Below are 21,126 nucleotides of genomic sequence, written 5' to 3' on the forward strand. Positions count from 1 at the left end.
CACAAAAAAGCACTAGAGGATCATAAATCTTACAGTCTAAACACTGGACAAAAGGAATGAGCAATACACTCAGAAACATACAAACATCAGCTAATATGAATCAGTGTAATGAAGAGTAGCTCATAACACATTAGCAGCCCTAAAGAAATACATTTTGAGCAGGTAGATGCATTGTAACTATAATTTTGTAACGTTAATAAAACATTTTTCTCTGTTGTATATAAACAGAAGAAACAAGTAAGCAAACAAATCCATCAGTCCTAAATCTATTACATAAAGGTTCACTAGTGCTAGCCTCTGTATAACCTCGACTGACATAGAGGTTAAAAAAATGGTAAAATCAGCCCAACAAGATTTTTCTATCTTTACTGAATAACTGAATATTAGTCATAAGCAACAATCATTTTAAGAAATACTCATGCAAAACGAACTCCATCCCACAAGTCTGAACTTATTGTGTATAACAACTTTATTCTCAAGTGAAAACAAAATTTTATAGATGTCACAAACTGACCACATATTTAGAATTATAAACTTGTCACAGTTCATTCTCCAGCAATAAGCCGAAGCAGTGAAGCAAACTACTCTCACCAACTAGTTAATTGCTTTCCAGCATCTCAGTTAGACATAACACAGGCCCAGTTCCTTCCCATTCACAAAGAACAAAGTATGATGTCCTGGTTTTTGATTCCCTTCCATTCTTCCAGGTTGCTACTGTTTGGAAAGGTATCAACAAACATACTTGGGCTTCTTTAACAGACGGATCTTTTGTAGACAGCCGAATCGGACAGAAATCTTAACATTCAGTGGCTTCTCACAGCTGAGCTGTAATATCCTTGTGGCACTGTTCGCAGTGCAGTAATTGAGAATAGTGCAGCTGTATTATTAAAAAAAGGAAAAAAAAAAAAAAGCCAAACTTGCCAGAAAGTAAGAATACTAAAACTAAACTAAAATAAAGGATTCTAAGGTTGAAGAGAAGAAAATTATCTGTATAGTCCTGTAAAAAGACAGCATTCACATTGTGTCTCTTGCAAACTAAGCTGCAGGCATAAGTGTATAATGAGCAGTAGGCAAAAATGAACAGGGAATTCTATAGGAATACATCTTTCATCTAGTCAAGATACTTGTCATGCTATGAGCTGTAAACCTGATTACATAAGGAATTTCTATGCCTTGTAAGCCCCCCTAAACACTTCTCAGGCACATCAGATTACAGTGTTTACTCTTTGAATCCTTGACTATACCAATTAGGGACAAAACAAAAAATGCAATTCATAAAAAAAATAATCTGCCAGTAATACAATTTCACATGTTATTATGAAAAACCAAATACAGACCTTTGTCCCTTGGACTCTCAGTCAAGTAATGACCACTAGGCAAGGAAATCAAAATATGCAAAGCAGAAAGGTTTGACAAAGGTTCCTACAACCATGGTAGGCCAGGATCAAATGCAAGTAGGCAGCAAGGCTATTGGAAGAGTAAAAAAACTCCATAGTCTTCCAGAAGCATAGATCTATCTGATTCTATTAAAATGGTGCGACTGAAGGATGTTTTTAAGGCAGTTAGAGGAAACAGGGTAAGGTCTGTTATACTTCTTGAAGAAAATGCAGGATAGTTGAGACTTTATCTCGCCGTGCTCCAGGAAAACCTTCATAAATATATCAAAATGAAAGCAAAATCTCAAGTCTTTATGAAGTGAGAAAATAATGCAAAACTGAAAGTAAAACCAGTACATGTGTGTGCCAGCAGTTATAAAACATGTATAGTCCAGTGGAGACAGCTCCTTCCCTCAACAGCATCTCTTAAGGAGTCAGCCTAAGAGTGTGAAGTTAATTTTGAGCAACAGTAAAGACATTTTTGTGCAAAAGTTGTCATGACTTTGCATTAATCCAAACTTGCTTGATTCGCAGTGGCAATAGGATTCTGCTGACAAGATAAGTCAAAGGAAACAAGCACACAAAATAGAGGAACTCCACTGAACAGCAAACATGGTACCAAAAGGGGTTAAGACCAGCAAACACATCAGTGGATGGGATTCTTGAGTAATGTTGAAGATTTCTGTCTTACATACTTAGATTCTGGAATAATCTTGTACACAGTGATGCATTCAAGCAGACTAGCAACTTTTTTTTGCAGATCTGGGAATTTTTTACTATCCTCTTATTTGTATCATGCAGTGCCACATTTCATGTTTTTTAGAAATGAACAGGATACTATGAAGTCTAACCTGCATACAGTTGATATTCATACCTAACTTACTTTGCTTCAGTCTTGCTCCAGATATGCTTGCAGGTGCATATAGAGGACCTTGACAAAATCTGTAGCCTACAATAATAATTCTAGTGGCGCCTTAGGTAAATGGAATTTTTGTGAGTTTAAAATGCAATTTTAGTTCAATACAATAAGAAAGCCAAACAGCCTTTTGTGCCCTTTGACAACCTGCTTCCAAGCCACCAAAATAGGAATAAAACTGTAATATACGTAGTAACAACCAATGATCAGAATATGACCAGCATGACTTTTGTATATGTGACTGGGACTGGTATTAGGCAAAATCAAAATGAAGGTTGCAAATTCTAAGTATTTCTGGCAAAGAGTAGAATGATTTCGCTGGCAGAGGGCCTTAACCCAGTACTGAAATGTTTATTTGTGTCTTCTTATTAGATTATTTCCTCCCCATCTCCCAGACTAAGCAAATTATTTTTACCTGTATTCCTCAGACACATCAGAGATTGCATTGTGAAGAAACTAATGATGAGGAAAAATCAAGCTCAATTCATTGTTTGGAAAAAATTTCAAATAGTGCTACTCCACTTGCATGAAAGAAAATCTCCCTCCCCCTATCAACAATTTTTCATGAAAATGTTCTATTTATTTTCTATTATGTTCCTAGCTCAGAAGACAAGATCCTTATTTTATAATTTCATACCAAAGAAACATAAAACCCATTATGGAGGAAACTTTTACATTGTGAGTATCTCTCTGTAAGAAAGTTATCACCAGTTCTCCTTTCTGAAAAATTGGTATAGGAGAGAAATCTTTATGGTTTCCTTAAAACTCAATGGTTTCCTTAAAACTTCCTTAAAATTCAGTGATAGAAGGGATAAACAAAAGACTTATCTGAAGATAAACATTTAAAAATATTTTAAAGTTTTGAAATAAAACATAATCCTTCATAAAGAAATACATAATACTCAACAGTTCACATGGGTAGGATGTTGGTAGAGAAGGCTTGTAAATCCCACGCATTTGACCACAGGCCAAATCAAGGACAGAATTCAGGTTGGTGGTAGCAGCAAACCACAGATGATGACCCCAGGTGACCACTGTCACAGAAGACTAGTTAACTGAACAACCCAGAATAAATTTCTTGACTGGTAAGCAGCATGAGAGCTTCCAGAGACTACATTTACCTGGCAAGTAAGTTTTTACAGAGAATGTGACAGCGATAATGTAAAATAGCAAAGAACAAAACAGTGCTGTTCATATCGTTTTTATGTACACAACATGCACACACACATACAAATGTTTCTTAAAGAGGAAAGTTTAATTAAACAGTAGTTAAGAGAGTATGAAAGCTCTTTGTTTTATGGATGTCTGAGAAGGTGGTTCGGTATGAGGCAAAAATTACATGACTGGACTGTTGCACAGCTACAAGGTGAACAGAAGAAACATGATGTACACTTGCTTCCTTGCAAGCATTCCAGCTAGTATCTTAATGAGTTCACAACCTTCAAAAGATTCAGCTTTCTTTCAGGAATTAAAGACAACATTTTTATTTCCTGTTATTTTACTTTTCTGTGAGCTACAATAAAAAATCTGGGGTTCTCTCTTCCACTTACCCATGGATGTTACATGTTACCTGGACTCCATTGTAACCAAGAATAAAGTCTCAAATATTCATTTTGTTTAATATAAAACAAATTCAGTTTTAGCGTACCAATGTCCCAGGATTCCAAGACATAATTAACTGGTAGTCTTAACTGAAAGAAATCTCTAGAAACAGATGCATCTAGCAAGCAGCATATTGCTAGATTTCTTCCTCCGAGACATACTGAATTATACGCACCAGAGGATCATAAGACCCAGGGGAATAAGATCATAGTATCTACATTAGTACATTTCTGAATTATTAACAGTAACTCTATAATTTTGTATCATTTCATGATCATTTTCTCAAAGATGATGACCTAATTATTCATTAGGTACTCAGAATATGTAAGGAGGCATGTGTACCTTGCCAGTACTTTGTCAGATATAGTCTGCAGAGGAATTGCCACACTGTATAGGTACATATTTTATAACATCAGCGTTTTCAGTTCTCTCATTGCCATCCATCTCAGAAGATCTGCTCTTGCCTTTGGGCTCATCCTAGATGTTCTGTTATTTAACTTCTTTAGTAGTATTTTCAATTGAGTTACCTGATTCTGGAGGAATTTTCATATGTTCATTTATTTATGAATCTTATTTGTGAATCACACTCTAAAAATGAGCAAGAAATTATGAGCTCTGAAGTCATAAGTAAAGAGCTTAAAAAATAAAACCTTTTCAAAATCTATAAATATCAAACAGATAATGTAGTATTTGTGGAGAAACAATTAAATTAGTTTTCCCAAAGATAAAATGAATTGATTTAATTGTTGAGGAAGAAATGTGCATCAGTTTGGATTATTTTTTTTCAAACTGAAAAAGAAAGCAGTAATAGCTTTATCTGTACAATTCAAAATAAAATTTAAAAAAATTATAATTTACCCTACCTTTGTACCTCTGAAATATCATGTTTGCCTAAGTTAGTGGAAAATTTATCAGAATCACTTAGACAGGAAAATAACATCAAGCCGCTTCTAGTTCCAAGATACAGAAACACCAGTTAACCCTAGGCATCTTTCATCACAAAAATTCATCATCTTTAGCATTTCTTGGTCACTCCTACTCATTTGCCATTATGTTTCAATTAGTCTTTAAATCTCATGTGGTATCTATGCTCATTTTCACTGATATGTCTATTTAATACTACGATCAATGTATCTTTTTTCCAACAGAAGTTTTCAGCTTAGATTTTGTTACTCTTCTTCAAGACACAAACCAGTTTTCCAGTTAAGGAACACGTTACTGGAACGGATCTATAGGATCAGTCCTGCAAGTAATGTCAGAGTACCACTTTGTAATTCCTTCACATTCCAATACAGTTCCATTTCACCACTATTTCAATTGGAAGCCTGCTGCTGAACTTCACACTACCAGAGATTTCCTTTTATTTTTCAGCCTAACATTTATTCATGGTCAAGTGCCTCCATTCATTATGTTTACACTATCCTTCATCTATTCATAAATATAATTAAATATACTTTTGCTTTGTTAAGGTCAACCAACTATGCTTTTTTAATCTTTACTCACGTGGTATTTTCTCAGTCCCTGAACAGTAAACATTTTCTGCACTTCCAGTAATCCAGACTGAATTGCACTAGAGCCTATATAAAACGTTATTAATGTTCTTCTTATTTGGAAACAATCTCTTGTTATCTTCCTTATTTCATATATATATATATTTGTTTATGTATATATATATATACACAACCGCCAAATCTACGAATTTGTTTGTAAAATTATTTTGTGATTTCTCTTTTCTTAATAGAGAGCTGACTAGCAAAAGATTTCAAAACACTAAGAATTACTAACAACCTCATGACATGCATAAAAATTCATCCTTGTGTATATTTTTCTCAAACCTACTATTTGGGGGTAAATTGTTAGATTTTTTTTTTAAAGTAGTCCAGATTGACGGGTTCTATAAATGGGATAACCTGAAGTATTTTACTTCAAAGTAACTACACTCAATGCCAAAAAGATAAGAGGCCACCTACAATACTCTAAAACCTGAATTAATTTCAGGGAAGAAACACAGAAGGTAAAAAAATAGTGCTAGAGAGTAAATGTAAGAAATTTAGTCACTGAAGTCATTCTGCTGTTACCTACTGTCCACAAAACTGAGCAGCACTGTGCCACTACACAACTGTTGTACTACACAGTGTTTCAAAATTCAATGAAACTCCAGCTACTTTTTCCCTCTTTTGTGGGTTTTGTAGGTTGTTGTTTTTGGGTTTTTTTCTCAATCAAAAGCAATGTCCAGAAACATTATCACTATTAAAGAATCTGTTCATGGCATTGTTTACAAAAGTTCCTAACAGACAGTGACTATTTTATTGTCGAATTTATCCTTTATTTTATTAATGATGAGAAGTAATCAATGGAATGCTAAAAAAAAACCCCCAAACTTGTAAAGAAATCTAGTCTGAAATCTGAATCTTGTTTGAAGCAAGTTCAGTGGTCACGGTAACATCAGATGAAAGTTGACTCTTGCCCATTGTGAAATAGGCATGGCTCTTCTAAAAAGGTCACAAACTTTTCAAATATAGGCACCATGTTTTAAATTTTGCACATACAAAATATGTTCATGTCACTCATATTACACAATGTGGCAGTGTTATAAGTCTGAACATTATTGTAAATTAATGGCAGAGAGAAGAGCCTAAAGCTCACGTAAGACTAATGACTGGGATAAATCCTGAAGAGACAAAAAGTATAAAACAACAGTTTTCCTGTTACATGTGGGTTTGTGTGTGCATGTGTGAGAGTGCATATAACAAAAACGTTTAAAAGTTCAGATAATAGCCCATCCATTTGTTCTCAGCTTCTTATCCAGTTTCATTGCAAAGGCTTTGATTTTAACTCCATGTTAAAATGCAAATTCAAATCCCATATAAACCATTAGTTAGTGTGTTGTTGGCTGGTTCGAACCAATCAAAATTGAGAATTACTGCTGAATGTCTTCCTTTTAATTTACTTGTCAGCCTCTGGATATGTAGGATACTTGACTGTCTCAATTTTCTCCTTAACTTTATAGGATGGGTACAGGCCTGTTCTTCCTAATTTCCTATTGATGCCTTTTGAATAACCATCCCAGTGATTTCCAGCTACTCCAATTATATCTCCAGGTTCCATGGGAATTTCATCAGCAGTTCGTGGATGATGAGCATAAATAGCAATCTGGTTGTGAGCATTCTGTCCCCCAAAGTAGTAGATATCATCCAAAGAATGGAAATATGCTGAAGCATCTGGATGCAACGTCTGCATAATTTCATAGGCAACTCGACAAACCTTAGAAATAAAAATAGAAGAGAAGCCATCAACATTGCGTGTGCCTGCAATACACCACAGAAGTCAGCAATCAATGTATGGTAAGTTTCCCAGGAGATCAAGTTTTGGAATGCCCAAGTTAAAAAAAAAAAACAAACCACAACTAATCAACCAACCAAAAAAACCCAACAAACCTCAAACCACCCACCCCCAAACTGGATATTTACTGACAAGATGCATGAAATTGCTTTTTAATTAATCCTCTGGTGATCAGATTTGGTAAACAAATAAACAAATTGATAAACAGTCAACTCTTCAGTAAAAATTGAAAACATCTATATGAACACTAGCAATCCTGCTTTTAAAAATAAATGATCTCTAGCCAAACAAATGTAAGCACAAATTAAGTTTTTTTCTACTACTACTACAAACTGTATTTACTTCCCTTTGAACCTTTAGAACTTACATTTTCTAAGTTTATCCTGCAACAATGAGGCTTTATGTTTACTTTTCTAAAGGAAGTTCCAATTTTCACAATCAAGCAATTCCAGAAGTCCAAGCCTTTAAAATGCTGTTATAATATTAGAACAGTGATAGAATTATGACTATTGGCAACTTAGACGACAAGTAAACGAAACTGAATTTCAGCAAGACGATGTTGGTGAGAAGAAAGATGTATTTTTACTTGTCATTATATTCCATTTTATGAAGGGAATTTTCTCCAAACTGAACACAGGTTCCCATATCAGAATTGTGTTGTACTTCTCAGAGTTGCCAGAAACACAAAAGGCTGCCGCTATATTAAACGAAGCTCTTTTCAACAATTGGCTAGAAACCTCTTCTCTGTCAAGTGTCTGACTTGGCCACTGCAAGCTTTCTGATTTCTGATCTGCACTATTGTAACTTTCCCTGATTTTGCATAAGTTTGATAAAGGTTAATGAACTAACAATACAGCAAATTTCTTCAATATGAAGAAGCATTTGAGCTTTTTCATAATTTTTAGTCTATGTTAATATAGTAAAGCTTGATTTTACTTTTCTCCCTTTGAAAATACAGTGAATAGAACTTTGATCAGTCAAACCAGACATATTTGTACATTCCTAGCTTCTTTGAGAGAGGCATTTACTCTAAAAATGTGATAGATTTCCTTTTATCCCTCTCTATCTGAACTTTAACTTTTGAGAAGTAGCTTTCAGAAGATCAGGTTGAAGTTAATTATTTGAAGTACCTGTTACACACCATAACGTAGAAACCAATTTGATTATCCATACATTTGTAAAAGCTTATTTTTTTATAGCTTCTCTGACTGCTTTTGATGTTTTGTTCTCTGCATGTGTGTGTACCCCAGGAAGAGGATACACACACATATTACTAAAGATTTTACATCTTTTCAATAGAAAATGATTTTTAGCAAGTGAATCCTGCATGAGTTTACTCATGTCTTGGTCTGAAATAACCTATATTAATAACCTTCTAAATATGCTATAAAAGGTCTTCTTACAGGGTGTGGCGAACAGTAAATAAAGTGTATCTACAAGGATGATTGAAGGATAAGAGATTTTTCTATACTTTTTGTGGTTTTGCTGTCTTCTTGCTATGGCAATGTTATTACGAATTCTGCTTGTCAAGATCAACATATCACTGTTGACCATAAATTAGTATGAATACTATGCTTGTTACTTATTTGTAATTACAGTGCAGCAGACAATTTACATTTGAGGCTGTGGAAAAATGATTTCTTTTTAAGTGAATTTTAACTTTTGAGCTTTGTGTCCACTTCCATCTAACAGTACAATCACATGTGACTGTGTCACCTAAGAGAATATATGACAACAGCACGTCAAAAACATTCAGTCTGATTTCAATCATATGTTGCCATATTTGAATCAGGTGGATCAGCATACCACTCACAAAATACTGTTTGGTGACTTTTTGCTGCACTTTTAATCTTAAAACAGCTTTTTATAAAAGCTTTTCATGATATATGAAATTAATGTACAATATAATGCAATAAAGAACCAAATACCAACAATGACAATTATATGATTCAGTTTCCTACTGGACTCCAATTTCCTTCATCACATCACTCAAGAAAGGAAGCTTGTAGCACATAATTATGTGCAAAAAGAAGTCTCTACGGATTACAGAGGTCAGAATTCACACTTATTATGCTACCACTGGATTTCTAGAAATGGAATAGACTGAAGAGAAACTAAATGCCAGTGCTCTTCATCTTTTCCACTCCCACCATCAACTAAGGCAACAGCAGATATGTTTGAACTGTAGTAGAATGCAAGGATGTGTAGAAATGGACGGAAACAAGCTGTATATTTCCTTCATGAAAAATTAAGGTGTTAAACATGTTTACAATTATTTTTATCTATTTCAAATGCCTTACCAAGCGGCATAGAAATGGATGGATACAAGTTATACATTAACTTCATGCAAAACAAGAAACTCAAACATGTTTAATATTTTTCCTTGTTTATTTCAAATGTTTTAATTAAGGCAGTAACTTCAATTAAAGAGAAGTAACCAATGCTTATAGTCCTCTAAATGTTCACATAAAATACCAAGCCTTTGATTCTTGCCTAAAATTTTCATGAGAGATCACTGAGAACAAGATAACAGGAGCATGAAGAAGACTAAGATTTAGAACTGGTACATATAATCTACATTGTATTTGCATTGCAGTTTACCTGGGACGAAAACGTACAGACCAGGAAGTCTGCCTGAGACAAAAAGTGAATATCCAAAATAACACCTCTGAGGGAGTTTTCAGTGTATCGGTTATGAAGTCCTGCTGACCAGGATATGGAGTTATCACTGATAAATTCATAATTTGGATACCTGTGAAAATACAACACACTGTTAACAGCAAAGTCTTGTTCTATTTATTTTAATTTTTTTTAAGAAGCATTATTTCTGCTGCAAGTTAAGGTTGATAGTTTGTGTTAAGTGAGTCTCTGCCTTATAGGAAGTGAATTAAAATTTTGCTGAACCCTGTAGAATGTTACTGCTGCCTCCAATCGTGCCCCTCTATCTACAAAAGAAAAGAAATTAAAAGATGCTGTAAGTCTGTCTGATATATAACACTGTAGAGGAAGTGAAAAAATATCAGGAATTATATGTCACATTCTGCTAATGATGCTGATATGCTGATTTTAGATTAAATATAGTCAGATCACTTAGTTTTCTCTACTGCTAAATAGGACAAGGGATTCTGACTTTACTATACTACATTTACTACCACACTTGTTTGTTAGATACTGATTATGACACTGTGCAAAAAACCCCAGTCACCTGTAAAAGGGACATATTTAATAAATTAATCTAAATTAACGAATATAATAAAAAGTCTTTCACTATTCTTAAAGCCACACAGAAAACAAATTTTGCAATTTACTGGTCAAAAGGAAATAAATGTAAAATTTCATGCCAATGCACTTTTCTTATTATAAAAAAAAGCAGTACTACTTTAAGTCAAAATATTTTATTTGAAATATAAAGCCTTGTTTTATATTATTTTAAAAATAAAAGATTTTATCATGTAACAATAACTACTTAAAAATATTAAAAAGTAATGGTCTTTCTCAAAATATTTATGCCCCTGTACTGGGGAACTGAATCTGAAAGAAACTGTGAAAAGGAGAATGAATTAATTAAATTTTCAATCACCCCCTATCACATTTTTAGAGACATAACAAAGGTGGGAATTACATTGATGTTACACATTAATTATATTTAAATAATGAAGTGCAACTCAAATGGCTAACCAGCCAACTACAAAATTTCAGCTGCAGGGCTAATTATAAAACAAATGCGTATATATATATATAATTATATATATAAATATAACAACTTTTTTTCAAATTTACAACTTCACAGCAAATATAAATCAATACATTACATAAGAGTAAGGCAGCTAATATTACATTTGTAAGAATTAAACATTCTGATACTGTTTAATAAAGAAAAATAAAAATATAGAGCTGCCTGTAATGCTGGAGCAACAATAAACGAAACCCATAACTAGATGTTTCAAAGTCTGACAGCTCTGTGATAAATATTTGCTCAAAACAAGGTTTAAACTCATAAGGTCTTGTAAAGTTAATGAAGTTAACATGTACACAACAATGCAGCATATGCATACACTCTGGACACACATCAGACATGATTATGACAATCTCTTGTTAGAATATGCCCAATTTATTCCATTGTAATGTTAAAAATATGGACAAACTGTTTTCAGAAGTGAAATGGACAAATAGAGGCTGGTTTTTGTGACTACCAAATCAGAAAATAATTTGATTTGCTCAAGAGCAAATCAAAAAACTGTATGCAAATCTCCCACATTTGATGTGGAATGTATGGGAAATTTCACATTAATAGCAGGACAACTTTAAAGGCTGTATCTGATCATATATGTCAGGGAAAGTTCCTATTACATTAAAAACAAGACAAAACAAAACAAAAAAGGAAGAGAAGCTGGAAATAGTATTCATTTACAATAACTATAAGACCTCTTCTGAGAAAATACAGGAGCATATGAAACAATAGTTTTTTCAATAAGAACTCTTCCACAATTTTAATTTTCCTTCTCATCCTTTCATGCCTAACATTTTTTGTTAATATTTAACCATCTCCCAAAATACAATAGATGGCACCATAATATTTGCAATATGTTCTATTCCAGTTTCCATTGTGTTGATCATACTCATATTTTTTAAAAACAAAAAAGTACAGACCAAATGGAAATATGTCCTACTCTACTCTGAAAACCAGCTGAGAAACAGAGATAAGCATCAATCTTATTTCAGTGAAAGAACTCTGAACAGAGCAACATGAAGAACATTTAACAGAAGGTGGCATTTCTAGGGACAGTGAACATGGTAAAGATATTTGTATTACTCCTTGCAAGTTCTTGGAATCAAGAATACCACTAAAATTAATCACTTTCTTCAGACTTCAAAAACCAGAATCTACATTCTGAGTAGAGACGAAAGATCTTTTCTTGAAGAATCTGATTCCTTACTAGCAAAAGATCAGTCAACTTTAAGGATTGAAGCACAAGAAAAAAAAAGTATCATATTGGATCTGGTTAAAAAAGTAGTCAGAATTATTTACAGTCAGAATTATTACAGTCAGAATTATCTTTTTATGCATAAATTTAAAATTTTTTCCTTCTTTCCTTTATTCTGGAAACAGTCTTTGAGATGCTTTTAAATCTAGTTTTCAATCCAGTTTGCAAAGTTGATCCAAATTCATCTAACCAATAGTTTCAGAGCCCATTTGTTCAAAACAGTGATCAAAGCTTATAATTTATCCACTCACACATTTAAGTTTTCAAACAAGCACTTTTATGTTTTCCCACACACACAGTGTTCATGCTTGGAAAAAGAGGTTTCTTTTAAAATGTTAGTAAAATAGCAGCCATATTCAGTGTGACCAAAGAATCTTCTGATCCACTATCCTGTCTCCAACATAGGCTGAAAGCAGAACATAAAGAAAAATACCAAGAAAAAGGCCAAGCGTATACTTCTCTCAAGCCGTATGTAGCCCACTGACTTTCTGCATCAAGTGAAGTTTAATTCTCCTTCCCATTCACTATAGTGCTTTAGATTCTATTTAGATCCGATTCCTGCAACAGTGGCTGCAAAGAAAGTGAAAATTCTAAAGTTCTATAGTTAGCTTGTGCTTCCTTCTATTCCCTTTTCCTTCTGTATTTATATTATGATGAATGTAACACAGTGTAATTTCTGTGTAAAAAACACAGAAATGTTTTTCTATTGAAGTAGAACTTAGGCACAATCCTATTACTAGGATTCCTGAATGTGTGGCAAATGATTAATAATATGTCATATTCTTACTGACAAAATCACCTAAACACAACATTTGTTAAGATGCCTTCTAGCTTTACTCACACATTCTCTTTTCTAAAACAGGAAAGAACCAGATTGTGAATCATAGAATCATTTAAATTGGAAAAGACCTTTAAACCCAGCCAAGTCCTCCAGTAATGGATGTCCCTAAGTCCCACATCTCCAATACTTTTAAATACCTTGAGGGATAGAGGTATTCAGCTTCCTTGGGCAACCTGTTCCAAGATAAATCCAAAGAATGGAAACCAGCATAACTCTGTTTTCTTTGTATCGGACTACATACATGTAGTATATCTCCTCCACATGTCAAAAAATAATACCCAATTCTTCAAAAGCTATCTAACAGATTCTTGAAACCTATGTACAGGCCAGGAAGGATTTTTTTTTTCTTATAGTAGAAGGGGAAAACACGAAATCAGAAGGAGGTAGGGAAGAGATAGTTAAAAACCTTTTCTTCCTGCACCTACCAGCCTCAGATAAGGATACAAATCAAGCACTATGGGACTATTTCAAGCTTCAATTGGTTTGAGAAGCTGATCAACTAATTGTGTAACTACAGCTTATCACTGCAGATGCAAACCAAGGCAAGTCCCAAGCTCCTGTTCTCAGTTTGCTAGGCCTGTGGAAGTGTCCAGAAAAGGCACTGCAAATTTTCTTTCCTCTGAAAGAAGATTGTGAGCATATGTGTAAACAGATAGAGTAACAAATAATGTGTTTTCTCAGGTCTGAAGGACTGCTGAATTCTATATATCAGACATACTATGACTGGGGGCAGGGGGGGATAGCTCAACTACAGATAGTGCACAGACATTAACCTGCTATTGTGGAAGTAGATAAAAAGTGAAAAAGAAAAAAAAATACAGATGACTTTACAGGTAAACATTCTGGAAGGAAGAATGTGATTTGTTGAATTTTTGTGCTCATATACACGAGAAAGAGACTTAAATAGATTCATATATAAACTAGAAATATATTAAATATAGTTTCTTAAGAATTTATGTGCATATTCAGCTGGATTATTTTGAATACCTTAAAGAGTATTCTGTAGATACTGTAAAGTAGTATTATAGACTAGAAATACAAATACTAGACAATCAAAAATTTGCACTTGAAAACTATTAAATCAGCCAAAGAAAAAGCAATTTACACCATCCCTAACATATCACCTATATAGGACAAATACCATGACCTCTACTCACCAGAACCTATCAGATGCTTTATCCCATAATCATTACAGCTGTTGAACTCTCAACCACACTTTTCTACTCAAGGTGTTCTACATCATCCTAATTCTGAAAATATACCACTTCTTTCGTTCTTTTGGAAATAAAACAAACAAAAACACTCTACAAACTGACAGTAGTGACTCCACTATTTTTACTACTGTAGTTGCAGTTAGCAGACATCTGACTGCAAGGGAAGTTCCTGAAAACATTTCTGGTTTCATGACTACAAATAGTTTAAAATACTTCTCTTAACAGAAGCAAGATGCCTATTCATGTGAATGTTGGCTCTAATTTTTCATTATTTAAATGACAACACTGTTTGACAGCCAATCACTTTCATGTAGATAGATATAATATCTAGTACTTTACTAATATTATTGCACTAAATAAAGAATGCAACATAAGCTACTACAATGTGACAGCTGTTTCTATCAAAGCTTGGTAGTTCAATGTGACTTTTTTGTCAGAAGTGTAAACTAATTTGTAGTTGATTTCACAAGAAGAAGAAGAAAAGCTTCTTTACTGCCAAAAAATGACCTTAGCCTGCCTTCAGATGCCCTTAAATGCCAAAACATCAAATCCTGCCTTCTGTAAAATCACTGTAAGTTTTGAATGCCTTCTGCTCAATTGCAAGCAACAGTAGGGTGCGAGCAACTTAGGAAATTATGTTTCAGTGTAAGCTTTGACCTGAAAGCTCAGCAGTAACACATAAAATATTCTCCACTACTTAGAGATTCTATGCCTTTCATTAAGAAAACATACAAAATCAATGTTGTACTACTGTAGCTTACCATAGTGCAGTAAGACTGTGATATGGAATGGACCTGAGCTGCAATGCTTAACATAATTCAGTACAGTTTTACTGAACCCGTTACACTTCTACAATTAGTTTTTGTTGCTATTGAAAATTTGGGATGATATGTTTACACAGGTAGAGCATCTCATTATTATTCACAAAGAGTGCTAAGAACTGAAAGGCAAACAAAAGTAAAGAAAAAATGCATAACTGGGATTGTTACACAAACAGTGAATTCTGTTATGTTACAAACTAATTAAAGTTACGTAGGACAGTACAAAGAATTAAATATTATAACCTCAATTTTGTATTACCTGTCTTTTCATAGTTTAGATTTGCACTTTAAGTGTTATTTTATAATTGTTTCTGATACTGTTCTTGCTTCTACACATACAAAAATGGAAGGATTAGGTTGCCATCATCTGGAGTTGTGTATGTTCATTTAGTTTTTATAAAACACCATAACTTTAAACAGCAGCCCTTTATAGATATGAAAGAAAAATAGAAATAGCACAGTTGAAATACAGAGACTTTCAACGCTGTAGAAAATTCCTCTAATAGAAAACAACATTTTCTGCTTACCTTGTATATTGCAAAGAAAATTTGTTACACAGTATGTTATCATATATTTTTCCAAGAATGTCTACCAAGGATAAAACAGTTCAAAAACTTGCCACTATTGAGTAACCTTGATTTTAAGAAGTATTCATTAATTAAAAGTACTAATTTACATGTAAATACAGGCCGTATTAGGAGTAAATGAATGCAAACTGCACATCTACGTTCTAGAGAGCTAGAAGGGGACAAAGGGGATAAAAAGGGACAGAGACACTGCCAAGAATCCCAGATATAGTTAAGGACAAACTTTAAAACTATTCAACATGTAGGGTGAAAGTCTTCTAAGTTGTCAATATAGAAGTCTATCTGAAAGTCATCAGAAGCTTTTCAACCTACTTACAAAAATTCCTCTGGCAGCTATTCACAGAAAGGTACTTTTTGGACAGGTGAAACTTCTTAATATATTAACCAGTTTTTACAATATTCCTAAATAGTTTATTTTTAATATGTATGTTTTTAAAAAAGTTTGGTGTGTTTAATATTTATATTTCTACCTCCCTTTTACAGCATTGCTTTGTTTTTAAATAGTCAGAGGTATCTTGCTCAACTCTTCTAGATTTTTAACACTAATTTCTGAAAAGCATACTTGGGGGAAAAAAATCCAAAAGCAGCATATCTTAGAGGAAAATCAAAATCACTGGAAAATGAAATGCAATCTGAACTGAAAAAAGGATGAAAAAAATTATACTAAAACTTGGGTGTGCACAATACTCAGAAATTGTAAAGCTAACCAGAAGGAACAAACTGTAATATAAACATAATTCATCTTACTTAGACTTTGCCTCTTGCAACAAGGAAGGGTCATCTGTAGCCAAATACACTCTCTTTTTATCAACTTGCATTCTGCGAGCGAGAAGTTCAAACCGCTCTTCAACATGTACCATGTATTCTTCAATCGGATGAAAGGCTGCCTCTGTTCCTACTTTGTCTGTCCTTCGAACGTGAACACTGGGAAGAGGTAGAATACAATACACACTTTAGCAAATGAAATTTTTACTCTAAGTTTCATGCCTGTGCTTTTAGAATGCATACTACTTGAATTCCTACATAAAATAAGGAAGGATTAAAAGTCATCCACGTTTTTCAAGACAGTGACAGCATGAAGTTAGCTGTCAGTCTGTTCTTGAAAGCAATAAAGTAATCTTGAAAAGAAGGCACGAGGTAACTGAAGGAAAAGAATGAAGGACATTGAATACAGCATACGAGGTGTTTCTTCTGTGCAGAAGGTTATCTGTTGTAGCTAGATAATGCTTGATCAATACAGCTCAAAAGGAAACCAGGAATATTTCCATCATGGATATATTTGGACACCAACTACAATGCATGGTTTGAATGAAGGTTGTTATAAATGTACCTTTTCAATCTTCTTGAAACCTAACAAGTCTTCATATACACCTGTGGTGAAGGGGCCTACCAACTCAATGGTCAAAAGCCGACTAACATTTGGACAAACCTATTGTGTACTCCTCAAAAAGAAAGTTTAAGGTCTGAAGGAAAATTCTGGCAAAGGAAGCAGTAGTTGCAGACTCTAGTAGAGCAGCAGCAACATTTTTCATGTTATATGACAGCAAAACCTTTCTTCCACAAGCTGCTCTTTATTGCCCACAGGTGCTTTCCTTCCTTCTCCCCATATCTCCTCATACAGACCATTCCAATTCATAGTTACCACTGAGAAACAACAACTGTGAAAAAATCAGCAGGGAAGCAAAAGGCACATACCATGTCCATATGTAGCCAGTGATAAAATTAGTTGTGGATTGTGGCATGCAAAATGTAGGCCTAGCCTCTTTTCCTCAAATGAAAAAGGCTATAGGCACTTAAAAAGAAGACCCAGACAGTAAAGTGTCTGGGTCTTTAATTGCTGTAAGGCAATTAAATCAACAAAATTCTGTATTACTAGATGTGAAAGGACATGTTAAAAAATCTTCTATTGAGATGCCTTTTATATATCAGTCCAACTGCAGGTAGATAAGTATGCTGAAGGAGTACTTGTAATCAATTTGTATTATGCACAGTTAAAAAATAATAGCTTCATCTAGAAATCTCTACATCTCTCCCTACAAAATACTTGAGGCTCTTGGATAATCATCATAAAACAGTTTTTCCTGAACAGAAATCACTACATACACATATTAAAGCACAGAGAGTTAAAAAGAAAACTAAATACCCACCCGATCACTGGATGTTTGAAACCAAGTTTCCTTGTGGCTTCCTCTATTTCTTTTTCTAGCCAAGGCTGTGGACGAATCAAGTATTTCACAAACTGTGAAACCCACCACACTGCAGGATCCCCATGTACACGAATTAGTCTATCAGCCAAGTCTTCAGGGACAGCCAAGGGTAAATAAGGTGGCCGTGGGTGTAAGCTGTCAACAATGGGAAGTTCCACCACCTGAACATCCTTATCATTAGCCTCACCTGTTTTAAAATACATACTAGGATGAGTCAAGTAGTTTACTTTATTAATAAACTTTACCATTGGCAAACAATATCCCAAACATATCAGCTAATCTGTATCTTCAACTTCAAAAAGACTACCTAACCCTTGTTCTACTTTTTCAAAATAGCATTAAAAAAATCTAATAAAAATCATAGTTCTAGATTGGACTTATATATGAACTGTATCTAACAATGCACTTAAGTAGAACAAAATTGAAGGTCCTTGAATTCTTAGCAGTTGGTAATTAATAAAATACAAAATGTGTTCCGCTTTACATATTCATACCTTTTAATATACAACTACACCATTACTGTGTGGTAAGGCTGACTTGGACAGACTTGTTATCTAAAATATCTAAAATTCAATTAGTTGTTAAAAATTAAACAAAGAAATATTTTGAGGCATAAGAAATTGTTAAAAAAATAACTACAGCTCTGCTGTTCTTTTGAATACATTTTATTGGAATAAATCTTGGCATTTCAGACATCATTACAACCACTGAATTAGCTATTCTGTTGATAGAAGAAAAGAAAGACAATTCCTGGCTTCAAGAACTTAAACTATGAAGATAAGCAGCAAATTAAATAGATCAAGGAAAACACAAGCACAAGCAATGTATAAGCACGTGAGGTACATCCAGGTAAGAATTTGTTATCTTTTAAATACTAACTATAGTATGGGATGGATGTTTTAGAAGGGCTTAAGAGCTACTAAACATTATTTAAGAGTTTTTACAAATTACATGAACACAAACGTCTACATAATTGATAATTCAAAGCTATGTTCATATACTGAAATAAATTATAATACATGACAACGTAAAACAAAACATTACATTTTTGAAGCACTGAACATTTCAGGTAATATTTCCACTGTGCTCATTTGCTCCAAAATAGTGTTTTTGTTGTTTGCAGTGTTTACTGGCAAAGATGGTTAGTTCTCCCTTTAGTGCTCACCAGCTAGGAAAGAAAACTGCTTTAAATATAAGCAAATCAAACTCATATAACTGTTGATGACCAAGTAAATCTTATGGCCAAAAAAATCAATTCAGGGCAGGAATAATTAGTTTAAGAGTTTAAGAACAGTTAAAAATCCCAAAGGTTAGAACACTTTCACATGCACTCATTTCAGCATACCTGGGACAAAGTCCTAGAAGTATGATAATTGCATGATTAAGTCATACACTGCCAGAATGCTACATTAACACCCGTGAGCCTACCAAGACTAGTCAAAATGCAGCAGTAACTCTCTGAGATATGGCTATTTAAATAAGGAATGTTTGTTATTCTTAGGTATATTTTCAATTAATTTCTACTAGATTTGGAAAATCTAGATTCCTATTCAATATTTCATCACTGCACTGTATAACATCACTATAAGGGGAATTTTTTAGAAGAATTTCCCATAGAATATGTACTACAGGTATGGATGATCCTTTTTAATTCAAGAAGCCAATTCCTATTTTTATCATCTATTATATCACACATACAGGAAAAGATTTAATAAAAGTTCATAAATTTAGTAAAAATACTGAGCTTTAAGTGTTCTTACAATATGATGGATAATATTTTATTAGTATGACTTCAGAAAGCTGCAATAAAGAAAAGCATCATGAAGCCATGGAAGTGCAAGTGCAGATGTGAACTATCAGGTAGAAGTTTAGACAAGAAATATTTAGCTTGGGAATGGTATGAAAGAATGTTAGAGGTTCCACTCTTTTTACCCTTTCCCCCTCAACTGACAGCGTGGGAAGGAAGAGGGTGGCAAAAGTAGCAACATCAATCTTAGCCAAAAGAAGAAAGAAAAGACTCCAATTTTAAGAGAAGGAAATTCACTGCAAACCTAACAAGGGGAAAAAGCACAGATGCAATATGCATATAGAAAGGTGGGTTGTTGTTAAGTACAGTACCACTGACTAGCTTTTAAACTTCATTATGTCACTGAAAAAATACATTGATGTGTAAAGACAGTCATTTGGAAAATCTTGCTAGTGATAAAGCTGATTGAGCAATCTAATCTACTATTTGACATTCTGACCCTGAGAAGACCAATTCTGACCCAATTTCAACCCAATACATTTTTTCATCCTATTTAAAGGATAAGAGTGTGCTTCTAAAAATTTCCACAGGTTGTCTTAAGGTTTTGAAGAAAACGAGATTGGCCAGAAATAATTAGGAAAGTTCTGAGCATATATAGCAAACTACATTAAAATATAACAAAATCACAAGACTATCAAAGAAGATTGTTAAAAAAAAATCAGATTTCAGCTTTCAACTGTATGTGATAGGCTGTTTGATAGTAATGAAACTTCAAGACTTGTTGCAAACCAAAATCAGAAACAACCAAAATGTATTTCATTAAGGAAAAACAAACAATCTGATTGTTCAAAATAACTACTAGGTTGAGTGTTAGCAAGTGCTGTTTGAGGCAGGAATAACTCCTTTCTGAGAAGGGACTGAAAATATAATACGGTTATTTCACAGAGATTAAGAGTCCCTTACTTTGTAAAACTATACAATATGGAACCCAATAACGAAACTATTACTGAAAGTATGGGTAACAAATGGAAAGTCATAAAATGAAATATTCACAACTACAAATCAAGGGATGTGTTGCTATTATAATGAGACATTTTGAAATGGCTACAGAAGCCCCTCATGCTTCAGGATTACCGTTAACAGTTACTGATGACAAAATAATCGTGACACACAGTAGTGTGTTGAAACAATGCATAGAACATGTCTTTTTTAAAAAAAATTAAAAATCAAATGGTAAATATGGTCATGGCTATTTGCAATGATGTTCTATTTTATTAATGCTTTACATAAAATTAACATCTCCATAATCAAACACACAGATATGTGTACAATTCAGGAAAACTTTATGATAACTCTCTAAATTTTATTACCTTTATCATCATTTTGAACAATGAAGGAAAAACTTCCTGTTAGTCTTCACTTACTTTTAAAAGTATGGGAGAGCAGATGCAGTAAAAGGAAACCTTACAGCAACTTTCTCTTGGACAA

At 33.7% G+C, this 21,126-nt stretch overlaps 1 protein-coding gene across 2 annotated transcripts in view; it reads right to left on the reverse strand.

Annotated features, from left to right (window-relative positions):
* Positions 1-451: 451 nt before the first annotated feature.
* Positions 452-21,126, reverse strand: part of FUT8 (fucosyltransferase 8) — a 116,312-nt gene continuing 95,637 nt past the window's right edge. For both annotated transcript variants that reach the window (XM_027719590.2, XM_027719591.2), the window contains 4 exons: positions 17,832-18,078; positions 16,432-16,608; positions 9,838-9,988; positions 452-7,158 (listed from right to left, as the gene is read on the reverse strand). In XM_027719590.2, coding sequence (XP_027575391.1) covers positions 6,841-7,158; positions 9,838-9,988; positions 16,432-16,608; positions 17,832-18,078 — 893 coding nt within the window. In that variant the 3' untranslated portion in view covers positions 452-6,840. The remainder of the gene's footprint in view (positions 7,159-9,837; positions 9,989-16,431; positions 16,609-17,831; positions 18,079-21,126) is intronic.

Source organism: Pipra filicauda, unplaced genomic scaffold (genome assembly GCF_003945595.2).
Source record: "Pipra filicauda isolate LSUMZ 115617 unplaced genomic scaffold, ASM394559v2 scaffold133_size2016399_pilon, whole genome shotgun sequence".
Lineage (NCBI taxonomy): Eukaryota > Metazoa > Chordata > Aves > Passeriformes > Pipridae > Pipra > Pipra filicauda.